Raw genomic sequence first — 23,600 nt, 5'->3', positions numbered from 1 at the left:
CCACCAGCCTCGCGTTAGATATATCAACATGCATGGTGCACAAGAGCGCTAATGGAGGAACTAAGAAAAATTACAAAATTTCCATAGAGATTTGATTCTTTTTCTAAAGAACCTCTTCTGCTCCAGATACTGAATGTTAATTAAAAGACGCTTTAACAAATCATAAGCAATTTGTACAAGATATTGATAGATGTCGGCTAATTTTTTTTCTATATATGAAGCCTTGATTTGGATTAACTAATCTGCCACGACACTGCTAATTGGTGGCATGGTCCACGAGCGAGGTTGTAAATATTTTCTGCCCTGGAGATAAGAGTGCTTTAGGATCATACTTCCTCTTCATCTCGACGAACTTGTCCCATCTGGGACCGAAGTGCTTCATCCAATCCTCCTGAGATAAATAATGAGGCAAGTACTGTTTATATTTGATGCCTTTCTGATCGCAGAACTGTATGATCTCCATGTTTAGATTCTCCAAGTACTCCCAATCATCCATTATCGCAGACCATAGCAAACCTATGGAATAAAAGATCTCTTCGTCAGGGATCACGGACGACATCCTCTCGTCCCACCTGTAACACATGCATCCGTATAATTAGCCAACAATATTATAATTCATCCATGGATCATTAATGAATTGAATAGTTTACGTACTTGTTCTTATTCAGAGGATAGAACAGAATTGGGCCCGTTGACTCGTTGTGCTTCAGTATCTTCTTGAAGACTCCACTATTAAAATCCTGTATTCCAGACTTGGGTAAAAATATATTAAGCCATGGGTGAGGAACATCCCAGAGGCCCATCGAACGGAGTTTCAACTCCCCATCATGAACTCTATCTAGAAATCGCTCATAGGAGACATCGTTTGTGAACGCAAACCCTGGGACAAAGCTTAGCTCTTCAAGCAACAATTCAAGCTCCTGTCAGTAGGTCCAAATTGTCAGCAGCTTGGAAAAACTACAGAAAATGCCAAAAGTCAATACTCTATGCTTGCACACAAACTAGAATACAAGGTCAACACTTTCCTTTTTTTTTTTTGCCTTCGAATAGGTCAAACACTTCTTTGTTCACACGCATCCAATGAACGGACCAAGGACAATCCAACCAACTATTCGTTCATGCTTTTACAGCTTATTTAACAACCTCAAGTCTCAAAGATCAGTGTCGATCTATTAAAAGACTTCAGGACAGGCCTTCCTATAAGGCCAAAAATGGTTCTGAATACAACAGTTTTATTGCACTTGGACCTATGAGAAGGTACTCCAAAATGAAAGCTGATGTACTAACAACGGATTGAAAAAGTAAACTACACTACTAATGCAAATGATCGAATATATGAAGGTTATGAACAAAAACAGTGTGACATGCAGGTTAGTATTCATGAGAATGGCTCAAACACGTACGATGTGAGACTATTTCTGGAGGACCGTCTGAGAATAAGCTGAGACGTGAAAAACTTTGGGCTGCTCAGGCTTGGGTTGGTAAACGGAATGAGCGCCACATCTTAAGCCCAACTTAATCACAAACGTGAGATGTGGTTATTATTTCATGATGATGCAACTTGAAGGAGCCTATTATATATCCAAGTGACACCTAGCTTTCCGTATCGACAACTAGCTAATCGACACTGTCTGGTCCTGGCTCCATTAGGAGTCAAAATCTAAACATTTAGAAGCTTGGGCTTGGTTTGTTGCTTTGTCAAACGTGAGCCTACCATCCAGCTAACCATAGATATGTTTACCAACGGCTCGAGTCAAACCTAACAAATTAAGATTATAAAAAGAGAGATGAGTCACCAGTCTTCTTACCAGATGTAAACGTAGAGGTTGTAAATGTTTTTAAAGGAGGAGCTTCACATGAATCTATTTTTACTATATTGCTATTAGAAGTCTGATTAAAGGAGACCGCACACTTTTTTCTTGGGGTGTGGCAGAGACACAAATTAAGAAAAAAATTTGGTTAGATCAGATCCATCGTTGAGCCGGTGGAGCAGTCCCACTAGAAAGCAACATGGCCAAACACACACAAAGAAGAATAAAGAGGAAAAAGGGAGCCAGGTTCATGTTGCTTTTTAGTTGGATTGGTCCACCCACTCAATAGTAGATTTGATCGACCTAAAAATTTTGCTAGATCAAGGATGTTTGAAGTAGAAGCATATGGGCCCTACGAAAGATACGATCATGTATACAAGGATAAATTATATCGTAGACGTTGTGCACCACAGGGTTCTGCACGCTGATAATTACAGCCACTCATTTTTGCAACAATGCACATGATGGTGCATGCAAGAACAAGCGGTTGTTATTGGTGGCGTACACGGCCACGTAAAAGAAATTCATGGCCGTGTTGCTTTTTGGTTGGATTAGCCCATCAGGTCAATAGCGGATGTGATCCAACTAAAAATTTTGCTGGATCAAGAATGTTTGGAGTAGAAGCATGTGGGTCCTAACTAATAATCACAGCCACTCATTTCCGATGCACATGGTGGTGCATGCAGAAACAAGCAGTTGTTATTCGCGTCATGCATGGCTATGGCCATGTGGTGCATGCAGTGTAGGATATAATTTTTTGGTACAAATAGGAACCGGCAAACTAGTCGGTACTTTTTTTTTTTTTTTACCTCATCCACCACCACCCACGAACGTGATGCCCTGACCGAGTCGTAGTACATGGCCCCTTCCAAGCAGTAGATGACGCCGTGCTGCGCTCCGAGCCTGGCGATCCTCTCGGCGTCCCACCCCGCGAAGGAAGACGACCTCCAGCTCCCGATAGGACTTCCATCCGCCGCCAGAACCGATCCCTCCACGTAGTCGAAACCCCCTCCTTTCTTCTTGCTCTCCCAGGATGCAGATATCGCTATGAGGCGCTCCTGGTCCCTCGTGAACGCCCCGAAATCATCGTATATCAACCGAACCCAGCGCACCCTCTGGGGCGCGGGCTCCAAGGCGATCCGAGCCCGGGTGATGATCCCGAACTGGCCCAGCCCTCCTAACACGGCGTAGAAGAGCTCCGAGTTGTAGTCCCTGGAACATGTGACCATCTCCCCCTTCCCTGTTCCACATGCAGTCCAGCAATTCCATCTTAATGAGTTACTAAAGCATTTTGTAATATTTTCTTCACACATATCTCAACACTTGATTCATAAGTTGGTAGGTTCAGTACCGGTGATGACGTCCAATTCATACACATTGGAGATCTGCGGGCCGTGTCGGAAAGCCTGGCCGCTCACGCCGGCATTAGAGAGGGTGCCGCCGACGGTCAAGTAGAGGTAATCGGTCCATGAGGGCGGCGAAAGCCCGTGTTCCAACGCTGCATGCAGCACGTCGATCCATAGCTGCTCGCCGCCGGCATCGACGTACCGAAATGACGAGTCATCCGAGTGCACGATGATCCGATCGGCGCGTCCGCGGCCGAGCGATGGCATGTCTATGACCACTCCATCAGGAGCAAAGGCCTGGCCCCTGATGGAGTGGCCGTGGCCTCGGGGGGCTACCGTGAAGGGCCGGGACGAGGAGTAGGAGAATTGCACCAGGACGGCAATGTCGTGGGGCGACGACGGGTAGAAAACAGCGGCGGGGGCGACCTGGGTGAGGCCGCCGAAGTCGGTAGAGACTAGAGCAGTAGCATGGGAGTCCAGACGGAGCTTCGCGGCGAGGTCGATGGCAACAAGGTCTTGGGGCAGGGCCCCAGGCCAGGGCCCGATTTGGCTGACTATGGACATGAGGCTAGTAATTACGAGGAAGATGACTATAAGGAAGGATGAGATGGAGCCGGTCCTTAGCCAGGCCATTTCACTAACTGGCTATAAAGGAGAGGGGGGTGGTAAGAATGGTGATTGAAGTTGAGAAAGAGAGGGAGGGGGTGGGAGTCATTATATACAAGATATTCTCATGAAAAGATGGGGGAGGAGATCTTTGGGGAGCAGGTGAGAAAATCCTGGCTTCTGGTTTGCGGAGGTCGTTCTGGGGCAGACATGTGGGTCTTCAAAGATACGGAGGACGAGGCCCAGAGATTCTATGATATGTAGGAGAGTAGAGGGAAAGCGGTTAAAAAGGAAGCCTGCCAAAAAACAGAAGGGAAAAGTAGTAAGAAATTGGGCAGCTTCTCAGAATATTATCGAGTCCGGAGGCTCCTGTTACTATTTTGTCCTGGCTAGCAAGCAGGAATACGATGCTCAGGGATGCTGCCCGGGTGCGACACAGCCTGGACCTCAATTAGCTTTCCTCTGGATCCAGCTTTATCTGTTTAATTTGATTTTTGACTCGGTGTGAAGTGTTTATAAGCCAGTCAAATGCTTCTGGAGCTGGAACTCTGGAAGGTTGAGCTTCTCCAGAAATCACGGCAAAGCCCGCTTGCAGCAGCGGCATGAAATCTTTTCCTGTTTGCTGCACGGAACCTGTGAAGATTAGAAGCAGGGCTCACCGTAAGGGTGGATTGATCGCACGCATTATTATTGTTCTAATGATGCTTTTAATTTTCTTATGAACTAATAATGCTCTGAAACAGGCATTGTTATTGTTCAAATATGTCGAGGTAAGTTTTTTGTGCTTTTTTCCAAAAAAAAAATCATAACAATTCTTGCACCCAAGTGACTTATAACTAGCCTAGTCATATATTGACTTTTTTAGCTTCGAACTATTTGGAACTGGTCCTAGTCAATTAGATCGAGTGAGGTCATTCCTGAATCCCGATCCAGCTGATTGCGTCCAAATTGATAGGTCCAGGTTGATCGCTTGGAGGACTCGGCAAGTTGGCATAAAAACTTGGTTGATTGGATGATCTGGATGTTCCAAGATTTTTTACAGCCTGTATATACTGGTGATGATTGGGGATTTGTGGCCAAAATATCTAGGCTTGTTGATAAGACTAATGATCTTCGAATTGGTAAACATCTCACATGGACATGGTGTCATGGTCCCCGTTGGCAAGTCACTTCTCTCTTCTTCTTTTTCTCGGAATATATCAAGTTCTTGCGTGATATTCCGAAGAACCTTCCTTTTGTACTGGTAGATCTGGTCTATCTATAGTACTTGCCACGAAAAGATGGACTCCTAGGGATTAGGATGAAATTTTACAACGAATGACAATCTAGTCATGTTCCAAATTGACTAAGGTTCGCATACCGACTGAAAAAAGCCTAATCTGAAAATGATAGAAATAATGATGTTAAAAAAGAATTCTTTGATCTACAATTTTGGATGGAGTGCAAATAGGAGCTAGTTAGGTAGGTCAAGATCATCTACAATTTATAAGCATAATTCGCGTGCTACTTTACAAATAAGAGGATCGCACATAAGGATCATAAGTTTGTCCAAAACATTGGTTTAGCCTTCAAGCCAGATTAGAATGCCACTTGATATATTATTTGCAACTCTTAGCTCCTAAAGTCTGGTTAATGCATGATTATATAGAAGCCTATTTGTACATGGCCCGAGTTCAATTGCTTTGCCCACTTTTTCATGGACAACGATGCCTTAAACAATGGATTCAAGGGAAACATGGCCTACCCTCAACAGAAGGCCCCATAATTCCTAGCTAGCAATAGGCCCAGGTTATATTGCTTTACGAGATCGAATCCTGCAAGCATATCATCAGGAACATCTTTAACAGCATCAATTCCTTGGGCTGAAATCTCAAAGAAGCTCAATTTTCCCACAACTTCTTCTTCATGCATCATCGTCTATGATAATAGCACATGTAGAACACGTTATGTGTGGCAGTCCATAGCCACGTCACAATGACAAATCCCCACTAGATTCTATCCCTCTAGTGGGTTCTACAGTGTAACATGTGGTTTAGATAAATATAATGGTGACATGGCCATGTGTCAGCAGGTCACGGACACAATATATATGTATTAAAATATTTATATAAAAAAAATAATTTTATTTGTTTTCATTCCATCTCACTCGATGTATTTTAGGACTTATATATATTTGTGTACAAACTCTATATAAGAAAAATAACATAAGCTGATATAGGATAATGCTAATAAAGAAAAATATTACTCGCTGATATAAGTTGTTATGCGATTATTGAAATCACTCAAATAAGATCATACTAATAAAATATAATATTGATCAATATAAAATTGTATGAATAAGAAAATATTAAATTGATATAAATTATTATATAATTTTTAAAATTATACTAATAATATGGGTGATGGGTCACCATAAATAGGCTAGGGTGCAAGTGGTCAGGACTTGCATGTGGCTTGAACAAACGAAATCAATCCCAGCTGCAGAGCAATCCCAACGACACAGAATCCACTCTTCAGCGCTGGGAATCAAAAGTGCCGAGCCTTGGAAAGGCAATTGGGTGTAACTACGTGCTGGGATCTCACAGGACAAGCGTCTTGGATTGTGATGAACGAACAGTACATTACGTGACATTCTGTGGCCTAAAATGTGAGCTGGCTGACAAGATATAAAAGCACAGGTCTCGTGCAGGGCACTAGAAATAATTAATAAAACAAGTAAGGATGTGCTCTTTCTTTCTGCATGTTTCTTTAGGTATGCTTTATAAAGAGAGACATGAAAGCAAGTTCGTCTCTTAGAAGTGTCTTTATCGATACCTTATGCGATGAAACCCTAGAGACCTACGGCTGCCGAAGAAATCAAGTAGAGAAACCAATTACTTATCCCCTAGGCCACTGTTATACCACTTGTAGATGGAGTTAAGCTTCCAGCTTAGTTATTGAAGACTATTTTTGAGAGAAAAGTATGGTGAGTGTCGAAAGGATAAATGAATAAGCAAGATTCATCTTCTGTTTGGGTGAAAAAATCAAGATTATTTTCTGGAATTAAGAAAAGAATGCTAGAGAATCTTGAGAGAGAATTCAATAGGAGCGCATAGAGTTGTAGAAATTTTGAGCTTTAACATAGGATTTCTTTGCATTTTGTACTCTCGAATGCGCTAATAATGCTAAACAAGCACCGTCAAATGATCATGAACTATATCCTCTTGAGAGGCCGAAACACTTTGTTTCCATGATCTCAATTATTTCTCGTGCTTCATTAAAAAAAAAAAAATACTAAACCAGCATGGCCCTTCGCAAGCAAACTTGAAAGAATAGGTTCAGAACTAGGGGGTTGCCTTGTTATTAGCAAAATATGTTATTCGATCTTTAAAGGAGATTATGTCGTTCTCTAACCCTAATCTATCAAAGATATCTAGACCTATGTTAATTTAGCGTTGAAGATGATTTGCATGAATATAAAAAACAAAAAGTGGAATGTATGATTTATACAATAATGGCTAATTCCTAAGATCCATTTCATGATTACCATTGCAGTTCGTGATAGGCATGAACGAAGCTAGAGCTAGAAAGGAACCTAAAATATGCTGGCCTTCTAATAATGTAGTTAAGGATGCATCTTTTGGTACTTTAAATTAGAAAATATGTGCATCAATTTTGTAATTCATTTCTGCATGCAAAATATAAGTACTTTATTCAAGCGCTCGTGATGAAAGCAGGTTTGGATTTTCCAACTCTTCTCAAACTTGTGAGGCCACACTAAACTAAAAAGAAAAGAAAAAATAATAATAATAAAGCAAATCCATCATCCATGTGCGCCCAATCGAGCCGTCGAGCCAATAGCGACGCCGGCGTTGGCACCCATAAATCTGCCCTCCGGCCGTCCATCCAACCCGTGCCCGTTGCATGGATGACGCCGAGATAGCGTCGTGCATGGGAGCTGACGCCGTTGCGGTCTTGGAAGCGACATCGTGCCGTCCCTTTTCAAAAGATTTCATGAGAAGGTGGACGGCGACAGCAGATACGTAAGATCTTTGTAGGGATTGGAGCCTAAATCTCCAAACCCGATGCGCCCATCGCATCCTACAGAGAAAGAAATAGACCCGAATCTAGCGCTGCAGAGACCAGAGACCGAGGGGAAGATGATGAGCACCTAATAGTGGCCTCACACGTCAGCACACGAGCCTTGTTTGCTGGTGTAATGATCGCCCACAATATGGAGCTTCTTTTCCCGTGGGAGCCTTGGCGGAGAGTTTTCAGTGGTCGTCCCCTTTTCCAACCTAACCCCTTAATCCATCCGGTTTTCTGGCTGGTGGTCGGCGCACGCTACTCCAGCCATCCAGCGGGTGGATTGCTCACGGGAGCACAGATGGGGACCTGCATATCTTTGTGTGCCAAGGTTCCAAGGGATCTTGAAATTTGAAATTGATGGCTAGGGCTAGCTAGGGTTTTTGCTGTAGCTAGATTTTGCTGATGGGTCTCTGCTTGTCGTTTGTACGATGGTAGGTTACCTGCTTGGAGAATTTTCGATCTTTTGTTGCCTTGGGAAGCAAAAAGTCTTCCAGCCTCGGCCTTGGCTTAGGTAAAATTAAGCATGTGTTTCAATGTATCTTCAGCAACTTGCATGGTGGTTCTCGTTGCCTCGCTTTCTCCGCAAAAAACATAGATTTCTTGCTGGATCGCAACCATATCTAATGTTTTGAGGATATAGCCAAGTTCTAGTTTTTCAACTTTGGCAGCTTAATCATATGCTAGTGTTATCGCTTCCCACTCTGATGTTTTCTATCTACGTCTCGCCTCCACTTCTAATGATTTTAGTAACTAACATTGGCCGTCCTTCCACTATGTACATCCGTCAAAGTAGCCCAGCCCTGTACTGCTTGTCAAACCGGCAATTATACTTAGGCCCTGTTTGGGGAGCTTTTGAAGGGCCAGAAAGCACTTTCTGACCCTCCAAAAGTACTTTTAGATGAAAAACTGTGTTTGGTAAATTTTTCAAAAAGCTGTTTCAATTTTTGCGGGAAGCTGAAAATAGCTTTCGGGAGGAAGCTCCAATTTGGAGCTTTTGGGAGGAAGCTGTTTCAGCTTTTTCGGAAAGCTGTATTTTTGACAAAAATGCCCATATTAAAATAACATAATTACATAGTTTGTCCCTTTATAAACCTAAAAATCTGCTGGAGCCAAGAACCCTGGCCGTCAGACTCCCTTCCGTAAGAAAAGGTTTTTTTCTTTTCAATTTTTGTATGCATCTCTTGAACCACATCTTAGAAGAAAAAATTTTTAATCTTTTTCCATACCTTCCAAAATCAATCTATTGTTTTTTTTTATCATCAACCTCGCGGCCCACGCTGAGATCCTCCTCGAGCATGGACCACAAAGAAGAGCCCCTGAACCGCGGAAAATTATTTTATGAAAAATTATTTTATACTAATAATTATAATATTTTATACCTTTATTTTTGTATTATACTATAAATATAATATCATATTATATTATATCATAATACATTAATATGTTATGTTAAATAATTTAATATTTGTTATATTATAAAAAATTAATTTATACTAATAATTATAATATTTTATACCTTTATTTTTGTATTATACTATAAATATTATATTATATTACATTACATTATAATACATTAATATGTTATTTTAAATAATTTAATATTATGTTATATTATGAAAAAGAAGTAGAACTACTTCCACCAAATCGATGACCCAACGGGGTGGTGTCCCAACGCGATCGACCGATACTGGCTCCATACGGATACAACAAAACACTGTATGAAACCCGAACCTCGCAAACTTAGGTTCGGAAAACTTTAAAGATGTCTGGGGAAGGGAATGTTTCCCCTCCCCCGAACCCCCTCCCCTTCCTATCTTTTATAGGATATTCTTACCCCCAACGGCTTTCGCCGTTGCGCGTTAGCGCAGCCGTTTTCTTTTTCGTAGCGCGTTAGTTTTGAAGCTGCGCCCCTCCGTTTTTCACCTTCAAAAGAAGGCGCCAGCGCTTTAGTAGTGACCCCTCCGGGGGTCCCAGGTTGCTTTGGCGCGCCAAAATTATTTATAATAATAAATATAATATTTTATACCTTTATTATTGTATTATACTATAAATATTGTATTATATTACATTACATTATAATACATTAATATGTTATTTTAAATAATTTAATATTATGTTATATTATGAGAAATTAATTTATACTAATAATTATAATATTTTATACTTTTATTATTGTATTATACTATAAATATAATATATATTACATTATATCATAATACATCAATATGTTATGTTAAATAATTTAATATTATGTTATATTACCAAATATTATTTTACTCTAATAATTATATTACTATTATGCGATATTAACATAAAATTTTTATATTACAATATTATACTATATCGTATATTTATGTATTAATTTATGTTATGTTTTATTATGTTCTGTTGTATAATACTATGCAATGTCCTTTATGGTAATTTTGTCATACAAAAGTACTTTCTTAGTTTGTTTATCAAACACAAAACAAAGTACCACAGCACTTTACGAATGTAGTTACCAAACAGCAAACAGCTTTTTATAACAGCTCTACTTCAGACAGCTCTACTTCCAACAGCTCTACTTCCAACAGCTCTGCTGCCAACAACTCCCTCAAACAGGGCCTTAGTACCTTGTTGTATCTTCATTCGGCCTATTTTATATTTACGCTCTCTCTGTCATTCCTATATATTTAGTCTTTGGTGTGATTTTTTGGTCAATTTTGATACAGTGTGCATTTAGTCATTATACCTATTCTTACTCCACCAAATGGCCAATTAGGGTTGTGTCTTCCGCGTATTGGTGATTCATAATCTTTACAAACTCACTATTTGTCCACTTGATTGGCAGCCAATTCTTTAGATCTCATGAAAAACATGTTGATGATCGGGACTCTGCAAGGCAATCAATGATCAGAATCTTAAAAGATACTTGTGTCTAGGGCCGCTCTTTTGTCGCGTTAGATTTCCTTATCTAGAAAGACAAACTGTTTGAATTCAAAGGTACATCATTTTGTTTGGATTAATGGCATATGGATAAGATAAAATAGTTCTTGTTCTCATTTTAAACATTATTATAAAAAAAAGAATGACCATATGATGATTTCCAATAGGGAAAAAAAATTCTTTATTACAATCCAGAAAGTAATTGCTGGATTTTTATATATAGAAAACAAATCTGTAGCCTCTAATCAAGTTATAGGAGGGTTTGGGTTTGGAAGCATGATGGAGACAGTAATCGGTCTTTTGGTGATATAGATTTGCACATCACTAATAGCAGTTATGCATGAAGAAAATATGCAAGCAAACAAAATGGCATGATCATTAAATATCTCCATCCTAGACCGGTATGGTGATGTCTTTAAGCGGTATCAGATCTCTTACACTTGATAAAGGTGGCAATAATGATACCACTAGATTCGACCTCCATTGTTAGCTGGCAAAGACACCTTGGTTGGTCAGCATTTAGATCTCCGGAGGATCCCTTGGGGTCAGAAAGCACTTGCCTTTTGAATAGAGAAAAAAGAAGATATTGGTTCACATAATTCAGAAGGAAAACGTGAATGAAAGCCATAGTGTTGGGCCACCTATTTTTCTTCTTTGCATGATTTGATTAGAAGTTTTGAAATTTGTCTTACGGTAGCAGATGAAGTAAGACACTTCCCCTAGCTTTATTAAAATAGAGAAAGGAATAAATACAATTTGTGGTGGTAGTTACTAGTGAAAGAGAGACATAAAAGGGAGAGATATAAGAGAGTCCTAGAGGATCAATCTACATTGTTGGCAACAAGAATTTCGAGATGGAGCTATGGTTGTTTAGCAACATGTCCGAGCATAAGTTTTGCTAGGGATGGAGCGATTGGAGAGTTTATGCGAAATGGTGGTTGATGAATATTTTCTTCTAACGAAAATTCACAAACTTAGTGCTATAAGAAGTTGATGCAAGATTTCCTTAGCGGCACATTGATTTCCTTGAATCTCCATACTATCCAAAGAATATGAAGATCCGGGTGTGAATCTATTCAAATTTAGGCATGAGAGCAAAGAGGACCAAATGCTTCTACTAAACGGACATTTTATGAAAAGGCCAGTTGTTATTTCAACCCCCAAGCCTCAATTCACCATCCAACTTTTTTTTAGTGGCAAGGACCTCTCCAATGTCCAATCTATTTTTCAAGGCAAGATATATGAACGCTTCAACTTTCGCCGGTACATTTACTTTTTAAGTAATTGCTTGTAACAATTAAGAGAGAGAGTAAGAAAATATTTAATTAAAAAATTGAGCTATATAAAAAGATTTTCTCTCTCTCTCTCTCTCTATATATATATATATTCTCGTGCCATGCTAAAGGAGACACCAACGTGTTACTCTCTCCTTCTGCCATACTAAACAGACGCCAACGGTCCCTTCAAATAGAGCATCAATAGGTGGGATGTTTCATTCTACTCAAATTTAGAAACCAACCCGTTGAAATATTTGGAGAAGAAGAGAAAAACAAAAGAAAAAAAGAGAGAAAAACGATTTTATTTCTCTATACTTGCATATTTAGTACATCTCAAGAGTTATATATACTCGTGTACAGACTCCATATATGAAAAATAATATAGGTTGATATAGGATCTCACTAACAATAGAAAATATCATAGATAATACAGGTTGTCATGTGATCTCTAAAATCACTCTAACAAGATTATACTAACAAAGAAAACTAATCAAGGTTCACACAGAATCAGACTGATAAACAAAAATATTATGAGTGATGCAGGTTGTTACATAATCTCTAAAATTATTCTGACATTCCAAGGTCAATATGGTAGGTCTCGCCCGAACTCGAGGTGGCCAATATTTTTTCAATCAACTTTCTACTCCTCAAATTTTTTTTTTTATTTTTCTAAAACACCATTATTATTTTAATAGCCTTTTAAGAAGTGGCATTTGCTATTTTGCTTCCAGCTCGGCGGATTCGGGGCCCGTACCTATGGCCTATGGGCCAACGTGAGAACTACCAGCGGTGCGGCCCGGTCTGTTTCAGCGGAGAGGCGTCCCTCGCTGACGGCCAAATTGAAATCCACGCTGCCCGGGAACCGCCGTCGCGCTTGTTTGTACTCGGGTTCAACATTCCCGGACCCGAGACCCGGTGCACCAAACCCCGTATTACAACATCGTCTGGCTCTGGCCCTCATGGTCTTATTAGGGGGGTTCTATATACACCCCCCCTATTGCTAAGGACACCCCCCAAAAAAACAAAAAAAAAAAATACCCAAACTAACCTTTAGTGTAATTACCATATTGCCCTTGAAATTTTCTCAATACACCCCCCTTCCTCCTCCTCCGTTTCGTTTTGAAAAGAAAAAAAAAAAACACCCCTCAAACCCCCCTTAAACCCCTCGATCCATTTACATCGTTTAGGCGATCTTTGAAGGAGATTTAAGCCCCATTCGAAGCATGGACAAGCAACTAGTGATTTGGGACGAAGAATTGGCCGCAAAGGTACGTGTTCCACCTTGTTTTGAAATTTTTTTTTTTTTCACGGTTCGTGCTCCGTTCGGCACTGGATCGCCGAACAAAAGGCTTCTGTTCGGCTGAACAGTGCCGAACAGAAGCCTTCTGTTCGGCAACCCTCAACCGAACTCTTCTGTTCGGCTGCACAGTGCCGAACAGAAGGCTTCTGTCCGGCACTGTGCAGCCGAACAGAAGGGTTCTGTTCGGCTCTGTGCAGCCGAACAGAATGCCGGCGACGAGAGGGAGAAGGGGGAACGGGGGGTTTTGGGCGTTGGCGAGGTGCTTTGGGCGGAACAGTTCAAAGGGAGACGGAGGGGGTTTGGCCGCCGGCGAGGTGCTTGAGGCGAGGTTTTTTGGGCGGAAGGGAGAAGCCGGCGGGTGTTTTGGAGGGGAAGAGCGGGGTGGGGGGGGTTTGGGGGGTGTAGAGAGCAATTTAGGTGAGGGGGTGGGGAGGGTGGGGGGTAATTTAGGAATTTTTAATTTTTTAGGGGTGTCCTTAGCAAATGGGGGGGTGTAGAGAGTATTTAATTTTTTTTTAATTTTTGGGGGGTGTCCTGAGCAATAGGGGGGGGTGTATATAGAACCACCCGTCTTATTACTGTTAACCCGAAAACAATTCCGCCGCGGTACCCCCAGCTCCCTTCCACTCCGTCGCATCTCTCGTCGCCGTCCATCCAGGAAACTCCTCCAAGAAGAGGCGGGAGGAATGGTGACGGCGTTCGAGACCCGCGCGCTTCAATTGGAGCGGCGGCATCCTTCGGCGTTTCATCGGATCCTTCTCCTCCTGCTATTCTTCTCCCTCTTGCTTGCGGTTCTCCTTCCCGTTCGGTCCTCCATGATGCACAACAAGAACTGGGCCGTCTTGGTTTGCACCTCCCGTTTCTGGTAACCCACATTTATGTATCTACCTAATTCTTTGCTTTGTCGGTGCAAGAAGAGTTTCTTGATTCTTCTTTCTCCTTTTCTTTTCTTCTCTTTTTTTCCTGGGCTTGTGTAGTGTCGGGTGTGTGGTATTTTGAATGTTTCCTTCCTGTACCCTAACGAATTATTGACCATGGGTTCGGCTGCCAAGAAAAGGGGTGAATCTTGATTTCATTGGGCAGTCTTCTTAGGTTTTGATTTCAATGTCGTCTTTGAAGAAGCCTTGTATCAGCGAATTGTTTAGGTTGCCACTTTTCAAGAAAAGGTCGAATCTTGAATTCAACGGGCAGTCTTGTTAGGTCTTGATTTCCATGCCGTCTTTGAAGATGCCCCATACTTGTCGGTCGAGATAGGGTTGAATCATGATTTTAATACGCAGTCTCGTTAAGGATCGAATCCAGTGGAGGCGGTCTTTTCATCTTCTTTCTTCATCCAGACAACTTTCAAAATATAAGGAAGTTCAGGGAGATTGCTCCTTGGTTCGATGAGTTCGGTGAGAACAGTAAGTTCGGTTTCCCTATTTGCCAGCCGTTGCACTAGGTTCCATGGCAGGTTGGTTTGTGTTGTTCAAAATCTTCTTGGCCATAAAAGCATTGCAAAGTCTTAGACAGTTGACACGAGGTAGATGGCTAGTTGATGAAAAATATGCTCCATCTATACATGAGCCTCTTTGATTTAGAATTATGCTCCATAACCGCTCCTCTTTATTGCAAGAGTCTGGGAAGATTGTAGTGACGAGGCTTTTTTAGGGTTTAGAGGATATTAGCGGTTTTCACTTTAACTGGCAGGAAATATGTTTCACCTGATGCTTTTTAATGTTCATTGACAAACAACTAAGAACAAGAGGGTTTGTGGGAAGAGATGCGAGACTGTAGAGGAGATAATGGCAAAAGATAAATTTGGAACCATAGCTTTTCTGAAAGAGATATAACATATTCAGGAAATTGCTTGTTTGTGCATATTAAGAAAGGGTAATATTCTCAAGGTGGTAAGTTTTTATTAATCTTTTATCTGCGAATATGGAGTAATAAGAGGCGAGGTTGGGCAAATGGGGCCAGGATGGATGAGGGATTACTCAGAACTCAGAAGTTCATTCAAATATAAAGGAAAATTATATTGTGAATGATTAGGCTGGGGATAATGTGCGTTCAGCAATAATCTAATTTTTAGTACTATTGGAATATGAGTTCCACTCTAGCCTCATTCTGGGTGTTGATGTTATTCATGTTCTCCTTGTTTTCTCAGTTTCTGTCCATATCTCACCATGTGCTTATTATATGTCTGCTAGTCTTCAGACATTTCAGTCTTTCACTAATGTTGTGGTTAGGGACTAGACTTGGAAGAAAAGGGAAAGGATCGTTTATGCGATGGTCCTACCATATCCTGTTTTTGCAAATGGTTTGTCTATAACTGACATGCATCAGCCCCAGCTAGTCAATTATTCAGTGTCAGATTTTTAATTGTGCATGCTCTTGCGCCTTAATATTATGGAAAAAAACTACTATTGCTATGTCTGTCTACCTGAAATTATGGTCATATATAATAAACATTGCTTACTTTGAATCATCTATGACTTTGTGGTTGGCGCCATTATTTATGTTTACCATTCTGCTCTTATTGCTTTGTTATTTGGTGTTATGTTGCCTTCAGTTTGATGGTTAAACCTGATTTGCATGCATCGCCTTGTAAATTTTACACGAAGGTCCTGCTCTTGTCATGTAAGTTTAAAAGATTCTCAGACAAAATTAAGTTGCTTGAGGCGATGTTTCAGATAGTTGGACTGTATTTTCACAATGAATATCTATGCTTCTCATGCTCCACTCCTTACCATGACATGCTCATGGAATTGCCTTTTTTCTTTTTTTTCTGTCAGTTATCAGTATAAATTTTGCTCATGAGGAGATGTGCAGTTATTACTGGCCTATTGCACCTTTGCTGCCACAAACATACCATTTGAAGCACAAAATTTGGTATCTTCAAAGAAGGCATGCGTGGGCATCAGCCCTCACATTTTCAATTTTAGATGTGTATAAAAAATATTTATTTTATTTTTTATATTCCTCATCAATATATTTGAACACTATACTGTTTCAATCTAATCAGAATATGGATGCAGAACTAATTGCAAGTTCACATAAGTGGAAAAGATTTCCTCAGAGTTTGTCAAATTTGTTATTGATAACCACCAGCTACTTGTTAAGACATACGATTATTTTGTGGCATCAATTACCGGTTAATTGACAGCATTGTGCAATTTCTGTCAATGGTAAGGTTGCTTCTTTATTGCTATCCAATCTATGTGGACCTTCGTCAAGCTGCTAGCCAATCTCCTATGACTCCATCAATGAGACATCAAAATGCCCACGATACCCCGAAAACAACCCTACTATCCACTATAGGTCTTCCATTTTCACTATTAACACCCATTTCCTCTCAATATTAGCTTTGCTACAACTAATGCCCAAGCAACCAAGTGTGGCATTGCTTAAATAGGGTAACTATCTCCACTGGAACGTGGCAAAGGAGAAAAACCTTGAAATTTGAAAGATTGTTTAATTACCATGTCTTTTGGATGTGTCTTTAGCTTGATTATATTTTAATTTAGCCACCATTTCTTTTTATGAGGTTGATCCATTGTGACCTGGGGGACTTGGGTGTCACGGGTTCAAAATACAGAAATAGCCTATTCACATTCGGGGGTAAGGCTGTATACATTTGACCTTCTTAGACCTTACAATGGCAGGAGCCTCATCCATTGGATACCCTTTTTACCATTTCTTTTTAATATGTCTTTGGCTTGATTGTATTTTAAATTAGGATATCCACATTTAGGCCATGCAAAAATGGAGGGTAATCCTAAATAGATCTATTTTACCAATCTAGGTTTAGTGATTATTTTCAAATTTTTTTGGATGCTCCCCTACCCTCCACCAGTTTTCTTTATTCTGGAGCAAATTTGCTAGGATAAAGCAAGATGAGGATTTATTCTAGTTTGCTCCACGCTGTCTTGAGTGTTCTCAAGCAAATAGGGCCTTAGGGTAAATGAGCGGTAATATATGTGATAATCTCCCATCCTTTTCCCTCCAAGCTATGTATCAAAGTGAATGCATTTTGTGAAAATTGGAAATTCTATTAGAATTTAGAACCTCTACAAAATTCTCCCAATAGTGGGGTGTAGATACCATTCTTAAGGACATGGCTTGGATGGTATGTATACAAGATTGTTTTATTGGAGCTTGACCAGTTTGTTGGTTTGATGATACTTTATAATTGTCTCTTGATTGGTGAATCTTATAGGAAAGTTTTCTAGAACTGGTGCAAATGAGAATATACAGATTAATCTTCGAATGTTGAGGGGATTTGATGGAACTTGAAATTGTTTATTGCATAATTTGCTGCTATGTATGCTACACCGAAGTATGCTCCTAGGTAAGCTACTAACCTTGGATCTGCCTCTTGAGCACGTGGGACGTATTCATTATTCTATCGATCACAAGCAGAAGACTCTGTTGAATCACACTCACGAGAGTCTAGGAATGGATCCGGCTAGGGGTATGTTTCTCTTGTTACCGTGGGCTATAAATCTGTCTTTGCTAGCACTTGGTCTCTCATTTTTGTATGTATCTAGATCAATGTACTCTATTGAAGCAATTGGCTTGCTTACATACGTGATTATGCGTGCCCAAGAATCGGCTTTGCTAGTAACAACCATTTCAAAATGGCAGTACCAAAGATATTTATAGCATGGGCATGGTTATTCCAGACTATGTTCCAGAAAAAGTAGCCTACTTGACAGAATGGGCAGCATGCAGCCGCTCTCAGCCTAGAGGTAGGCACTCTCGTGTTTCAGCCCCACATTACTTTGATAGTTGTGGGGCCTCGTGTATTTACAACTTCTACGAGTTGCAAGTGAATGGGGCTGGTGCGTGGTGAATGGACAGTTCGTAAAGCTATTTCTCACCTCAACCCCCTAAATGTGGTCAACGGAAAAATGACAAAATGGCTTATGTTTGGTTGGAGGTTTCAAAGTAGAGAGATGGAAAAGTAGCCTTTTCATGGGAGCAAGCTTCCTTTCTCCTATAGAAAATATAAACCTATGCGGGACATGGGAAACTCATTTTCCTATGCATTGGGAATCGAGGTAAAATCCTTTTTTTTCTAGAAATGCTCTAAACCCTAGTGGCTTATTTCCTTTTTTCTCATTGTAGTCAGTTTATTAAGGACAAAAAGTATTTTATACAACTTTTTTAGAAAAGTAGATGCTCAATTAAACATAAGTCACTCCGGAAGTGTGCTTTCTATACCACTTTTCTATGGTCAACCAAACATGTCAAAATCACTTTTTCAGGCAAGGTTTGCCGTCTCAGTATCAGATCTCGTACGATGCCACACTAGCACTGTTGGTACGGTACGGTACGGTACGGAGTCTTTTCGGCATACCAAGTATCAGTACGCCACCTGTATCGGGTACCGCTACCGAACCAGTACGATATGGTACACTCCATACCGCTCAGTTTGGGTCGGTACGACGAACCATGTTCTCAGATATAATGTACCTAGGCATTAGCTTCTTAGGAAACACATTCCAGTGAAGTAAAATTCTTTCCACAAACCAAGCAAGTCCTAAATAGGAAGAGGGGCACTTTACTAATGGGGGGCAAATGCATCGCACCTGACTGCGATGAATTAAGTAAGAATCTCAGGCTATGGCTTGAGAATGTACATCCAAGTGCTTTTTTTGTGGTTAGACCCTTGACTTTGCAGGGGCCCAATGTTTGTGCTCTCAACTAAGGTATGCCATATTATACCGATCCGAATAGCACGGGGCGTACCATACCGGTTCAGTATCGGTATACGGGACGGGAGGCATACTGACACTCGGTACGCCGACCCAGCCTCTATGCTGGGCGTACTGACATAGTAATAGGATGGCACTGGTACAGAGCCTAATACTGAGATAGCATATCTTGCTCTCAACTAAGTTGATTGAAGGGAATCCATCCCATGGAAGGGATTGCACCTACTCACAATCACTTTAAAATTACACTAAATAAAAAAGGCGATATTGATATGATCAAGACATGGCAATGCATGATGGAAAGTGGGACCGAGGGATGCATATCGAGCTCACGATGGAAATTTTACATGTCTATCATGATTTGATTAGGCCTATGAGCACACAATCATTTGAAAAGCAATACTCATTTTTTCCTTAGAAAATTACGGAGTACCTTGCTAAAGTGTGGCTGAATTTTTCCTTATATTTATTGAGTTGCTGATTTTATTAATATTTGTGATTGGAAAAGGCTAGGAATTTAGTTGAACATCGATAGTTTTTCATCTGATGATTAAATAAATTAACAATTCTATCTTTGATGAAAGTTAGGATTGTTCTATTAATCTGTTAAATGTCAGTTAAGTCATCTAGAATTTTGGAAAATATAATCTTGTCAGTTGGATTTGAATCAGCTAGTTTAAGATTTTCTGTCACCATCTTTGGAATCTGCAGTTTCAGTCTCCTGGTGTTTTGACAATTGGAAGTAGCAAGAAAGGGGAAAAATCCTACTCTCACCATCTTGACTCAGATGTAAGACCAGGTCTTCTAATGCTGTTTATCCTTGCATGAGAATTCTATGCTGGCATTGCTACAGACCTTAAGATTGCTGCAGCATCTTGCACATTCCAGTTTCATCCTTGCCACCTGAGTTTGAATAACTTTTATTGGAAATGTTTCCTTCATATATTGTAGATTGGTGTATCTGTTGTAGATTGGTTCACTTTCTACACACTCGCCTTTTTTGAGAAGTTGAACATGTACAGCAATGCCTCATGGAACAGGTAAAACATTTTTTTTGAAGCTTTTCAAAATATAGATTTCTGATTTTACCATACATGTGGCAGAATGCCCTACCCACTCAGTACTTAAGATATCTATAATTTTCTGGCTTCTAGTCTGGTCTGGAAAGATTTCAATGATTGTTACAATTTCTTTTGTAGTCTTTAAAGAGTGAATGCTACCGCAGGACTAAAATCAATGATGTCAATGCAGATTACGTAATCCCATTATATTATCTTTGAGGGCTTGGCTCAAAAAGTTGCTGTCATTTTTCGGCACACCTGGACAAACTTGACTTCCCCAGGAAGCCCGATGGGTGCAAGTGTTTACTACCAACAGTTTTCAAGGATACCTCAAATTGACCATCTTTCTTTTTTGGTGGTTGTAACAGTCCTGATTATGGTTGGATTGTCTATATTTGAAGACTCTACATAAGCTTGTTTTAGCACTGATACTTAATCTCGAGGCCTTGATGCAACCAACTGGCATTTGGCTTTATCATTCGCTACCTTGTGAGTGACATTTATGTAAAATACTGAGAAATTCTAATCAACTTATGATTTGTTTTCTTGGCTGTTCATGCTTCATGACCAAATACTGTGCAAAAATCTGCATGTAGTTAGAATGTGAATTCTCTGCTTTAGCTCTCAACATCAGACCTTTCATGCTTTTAAATAGATAAATACACCATGCAGATAGAATGTGAAATAGAAATTCAGCACGAAGAGAGCCCTTCTAGGAGTATGTGGTAATAGTGAAAAGGAAGAAAATAACAGAAAAGAGCAAAGAATAGAAGTAGAGGAAGAAGAATAGGAAGAGAAGAAAGAGAGAAGTAGGAAGGGCACACATGATAGTGCAGAAAGAGATGAGTGGGAAATGGTGTGTAGGGGAGATTGGGATTACACAATCTCCAAAAACATTAGGTTTGTCAGAAATCATGTTTTAGGAGTCTGGTTGCCATATTCCATCCAGATTGTGTGGTTTTGGCATGCATGTTCTTAGAACTTTCCTCTACCCCCTATAAAATAACCTTTCACTAATGTGGGGAGTATCCCATACAAGATCTGCCAAACCAGTACCGAATGTCGTATCGGTCGGCAACTGGTGTGGTATGATATCAGTCCGGTATCATATCAAAATATGGTGTGTATTGGCATACTAGTTCCATACAAGTGCACCATTTTTGTTTATTTTTCTTGTTTTTTCATTTTCTTGTTGTTTCACTTTTTCATTGTTTTAGAGTTTATTTTAATGGTTGCGGTTGTTCCAGGAGGATCGTCAGACTCGATGTGGATCGCTTTGACCACTACGAGTAGGGTTGGATGGGGTTCAGGAGCAAGATCTACCATATTAGAAAGCGAAATTGCAAGCCAAACTCCTAGAGGCCATAGCTGGGTCATATGACGTCCGATTATTTTTTTTAAAAGAAAATGGGATAACTTTTTGGGATCTATAACCTAGGGCCAACCTCCAAGAAGGTGAATGGGCTGAAGTTCTATTGTTTGGTCTTTCAAACAGGTCTATCAAACTAAAAGTTTTCTTTTCGAGAAAGACCGATCGAGCATATCTTCTACTTCGTGAAGAATTAGGTGGAACGACATAAGGCAAAGTTGATATAGAAGTTGAGATCCAATTTTTATATAATTTATTTTTTTATAATTATTTCTATTATTCTTATTTGTTTTTAATAGATTTAGTTTTATTCGACCAGTAGAAGAATCTAACCCGAATTGTGAAAAGGAGGACCTCGCTACTATTATAAATAGGGGCTATGTACCTTAGTTTATGAGTGTGGACCATCAATGAAAGAAAAGTAGATGTAAACTCTACTTTTGTAATTTGTCCATCTTTTTTTTATTTATTTTGAGAAATTCAAGTTGAGTCATTGAGAGAATTCTTCCTTCTTCCGGATCGAATCAAGTTAGTATCAGACCTTCGGTCTTCTACATCTATGGGGGCCTTAGTTTGTGGTCTAGATGCGAATGCATGGTAAGTGGTTCGCTGGGATCTAGAAGCAAAGGAGAGCAAGGTCGAAAACCATCTTCGAGCAAAGCCAAGAAGTTCAACAGTGATGCAGGGAACCAAGCGTTTCTCCATCTTCAGTTTTGATGTAAGAGAAACTAAATCTCCTAAATAGGGGGAGGTCTGATCTAGAAGAATCAAACTCGATGCGGATCACTTTGGGCACTACGAGCAGGGCTAGATAGAGTCAAACTTCCAGAGGCTATAACTAGGTCATATGACATTCGATTGAGATGATTTTTTTTTGAAATCGGGTAACTTTTCGAGATTTATAAATTAGGGCCAACCCCTAAAGGGTTGAAATGGACTAAAATTTCATCATTTGGTCTCCGAAATAGGTCGGTCAAATTAAAAGTTTCTTTTCCAGAAAAGATTTTGATTGAGAATATGAGAGTATCTTTCAATCTGTGAATAATTAGATGGAGCGACAAGATAAAGTTGGTGTAGAAATCGAGAAATACCTCTAGTGGCACTAATTTTTTTCTCGTAATTATTTCTATTAGTCATTTATTTTTGGAGATCTAGTCCTATTCAAACTAGGAGAGAAATTCAATCCAAATTATAAAAGAGAGGACCTCGCTACTATTATAAATTGTAGCGATGTACCTTAGTTTATGCGTGTGGATCATCGATGAAAGAAAAGAGGAAATAATGCTACATTCGCATTTTCTCCATTTTTTTCTAATTTTCTCTTGACAGATTCGAGTTTGAGCGGATTAAGAGAATTCTTCCTTCTCATTGATCGAATCATGAGGTTTAATTTATAATTTCTATGTTATTTTGATGTCTTTTTCCTCTGGTTTTGAGTCTCGACAAACATACTATAATTGATAAATTAATGCAATTGTCACGTAATTGAATGCATGACTACATATAATTGAATATACGTACAATAGAATGGATTTGAAGTACAAAATGCGTATCAATATCTAAATTTTGTAGAGTGCTTATTTCTCGTAGATGCTGGAATCCTGGTCATAATCTGGGTTAGGGATATTACTTCAATTTTCAGATAATTTGTTGCCCATTCCTGTGGTCTATAAGCTCCACCTTTTGGATAGCCGTCCTAATACTGATCCTCTGTCTCATACTGGATTGGCCATCTGAAGATCGAGGCAGCAAAATCTGACATGTATACTACCTAAGACTGTGGAGGTTACTAGGCACTTGAATATGACACATGAATGAAGGATTTCCATGTGGGTCATAGCTTCCTTGTGTGGAATAAGATCTAGTGTGTGACTCAAATCTAGATATGCCCAAGTATCCAACTACACGTGCAAGGTCATCTATAGTAGTAGTGCCATGTCTCAAACACCTCAAAAAGTTTGTCTCTTATATGCAATCGTATTCTCACGGGCTCTACTTGATCGTGCTTCGTGGTCCATATCTTGTATGATATAAGAGTACTATGACTTATTGGTGGATCGAATACAATGGGTTGTAAGTAGTATGCACCTGTGCCATGTCCATTGCTTCCTCCTTGGTCGCCACATGCATCATCGCTC

At 39.9% G+C, this 23,600-nt stretch overlaps 2 protein-coding genes across 2 annotated transcripts in view; one reads left to right on the top strand and one right to left on the bottom strand.

Annotated features, from left to right (window-relative positions):
- Positions 1-193: 193 nt before the first annotated feature.
- LOC103718641 (cytokinin dehydrogenase 6-like) lies at positions 194-3,885 on the bottom strand. Its single transcript, XM_039129266.3, has 4 exons — positions 3,163-3,885; positions 2,621-3,051; positions 655-920; positions 194-572 (listed from the first exon to the last, which is right to left on the bottom strand). Exons 1-4 carry the CDS (start codon positions 3,788-3,790, stop codon positions 257-259), a joined length of 1,641 nt encoding a protein of 546 aa, XP_038985194.1. The 5' UTR covers positions 3,791-3,885; the 3' UTR covers positions 194-256.
- Positions 3,886-3,898: 13 nt separating this feature from the next.
- The window catches only part of LOC103718639 (uncharacterized), a 36,909-nt gene continuing 17,207 nt past the window's right edge, over positions 3,899-23,600 (top strand). Inside the window, exons 1-6 of the mRNA XM_089923567.1 lie at positions 3,899-3,925; positions 4,507-4,533; positions 4,806-4,884; positions 13,879-14,198; positions 19,744-19,821; positions 19,984-20,072. Of these exons, the coding sequence (XP_089779693.1) occupies positions 3,899-3,925; positions 4,507-4,533; positions 4,806-4,884; positions 13,879-14,198; positions 19,744-19,821; positions 19,984-20,072 (620 nt within the window). The remainder of the gene's footprint in view (positions 3,926-4,506; positions 4,534-4,805; positions 4,885-13,878; positions 14,199-19,743; positions 19,822-19,983; positions 20,073-23,600) is intronic.

This window comes from Phoenix dactylifera, chromosome 5 (assembly GCF_051530095.1).
Source record: "Phoenix dactylifera cultivar Ajwa chromosome 5, Ajwa_hap1_PhDact_Kaust_v1.1, whole genome shotgun sequence".
Taxonomy (NCBI): domain Eukaryota; kingdom Viridiplantae; phylum Streptophyta; class Magnoliopsida; order Arecales; family Arecaceae; genus Phoenix; species Phoenix dactylifera.
This window is presented reverse-complemented; position numbering and strand designations above follow the sequence as displayed.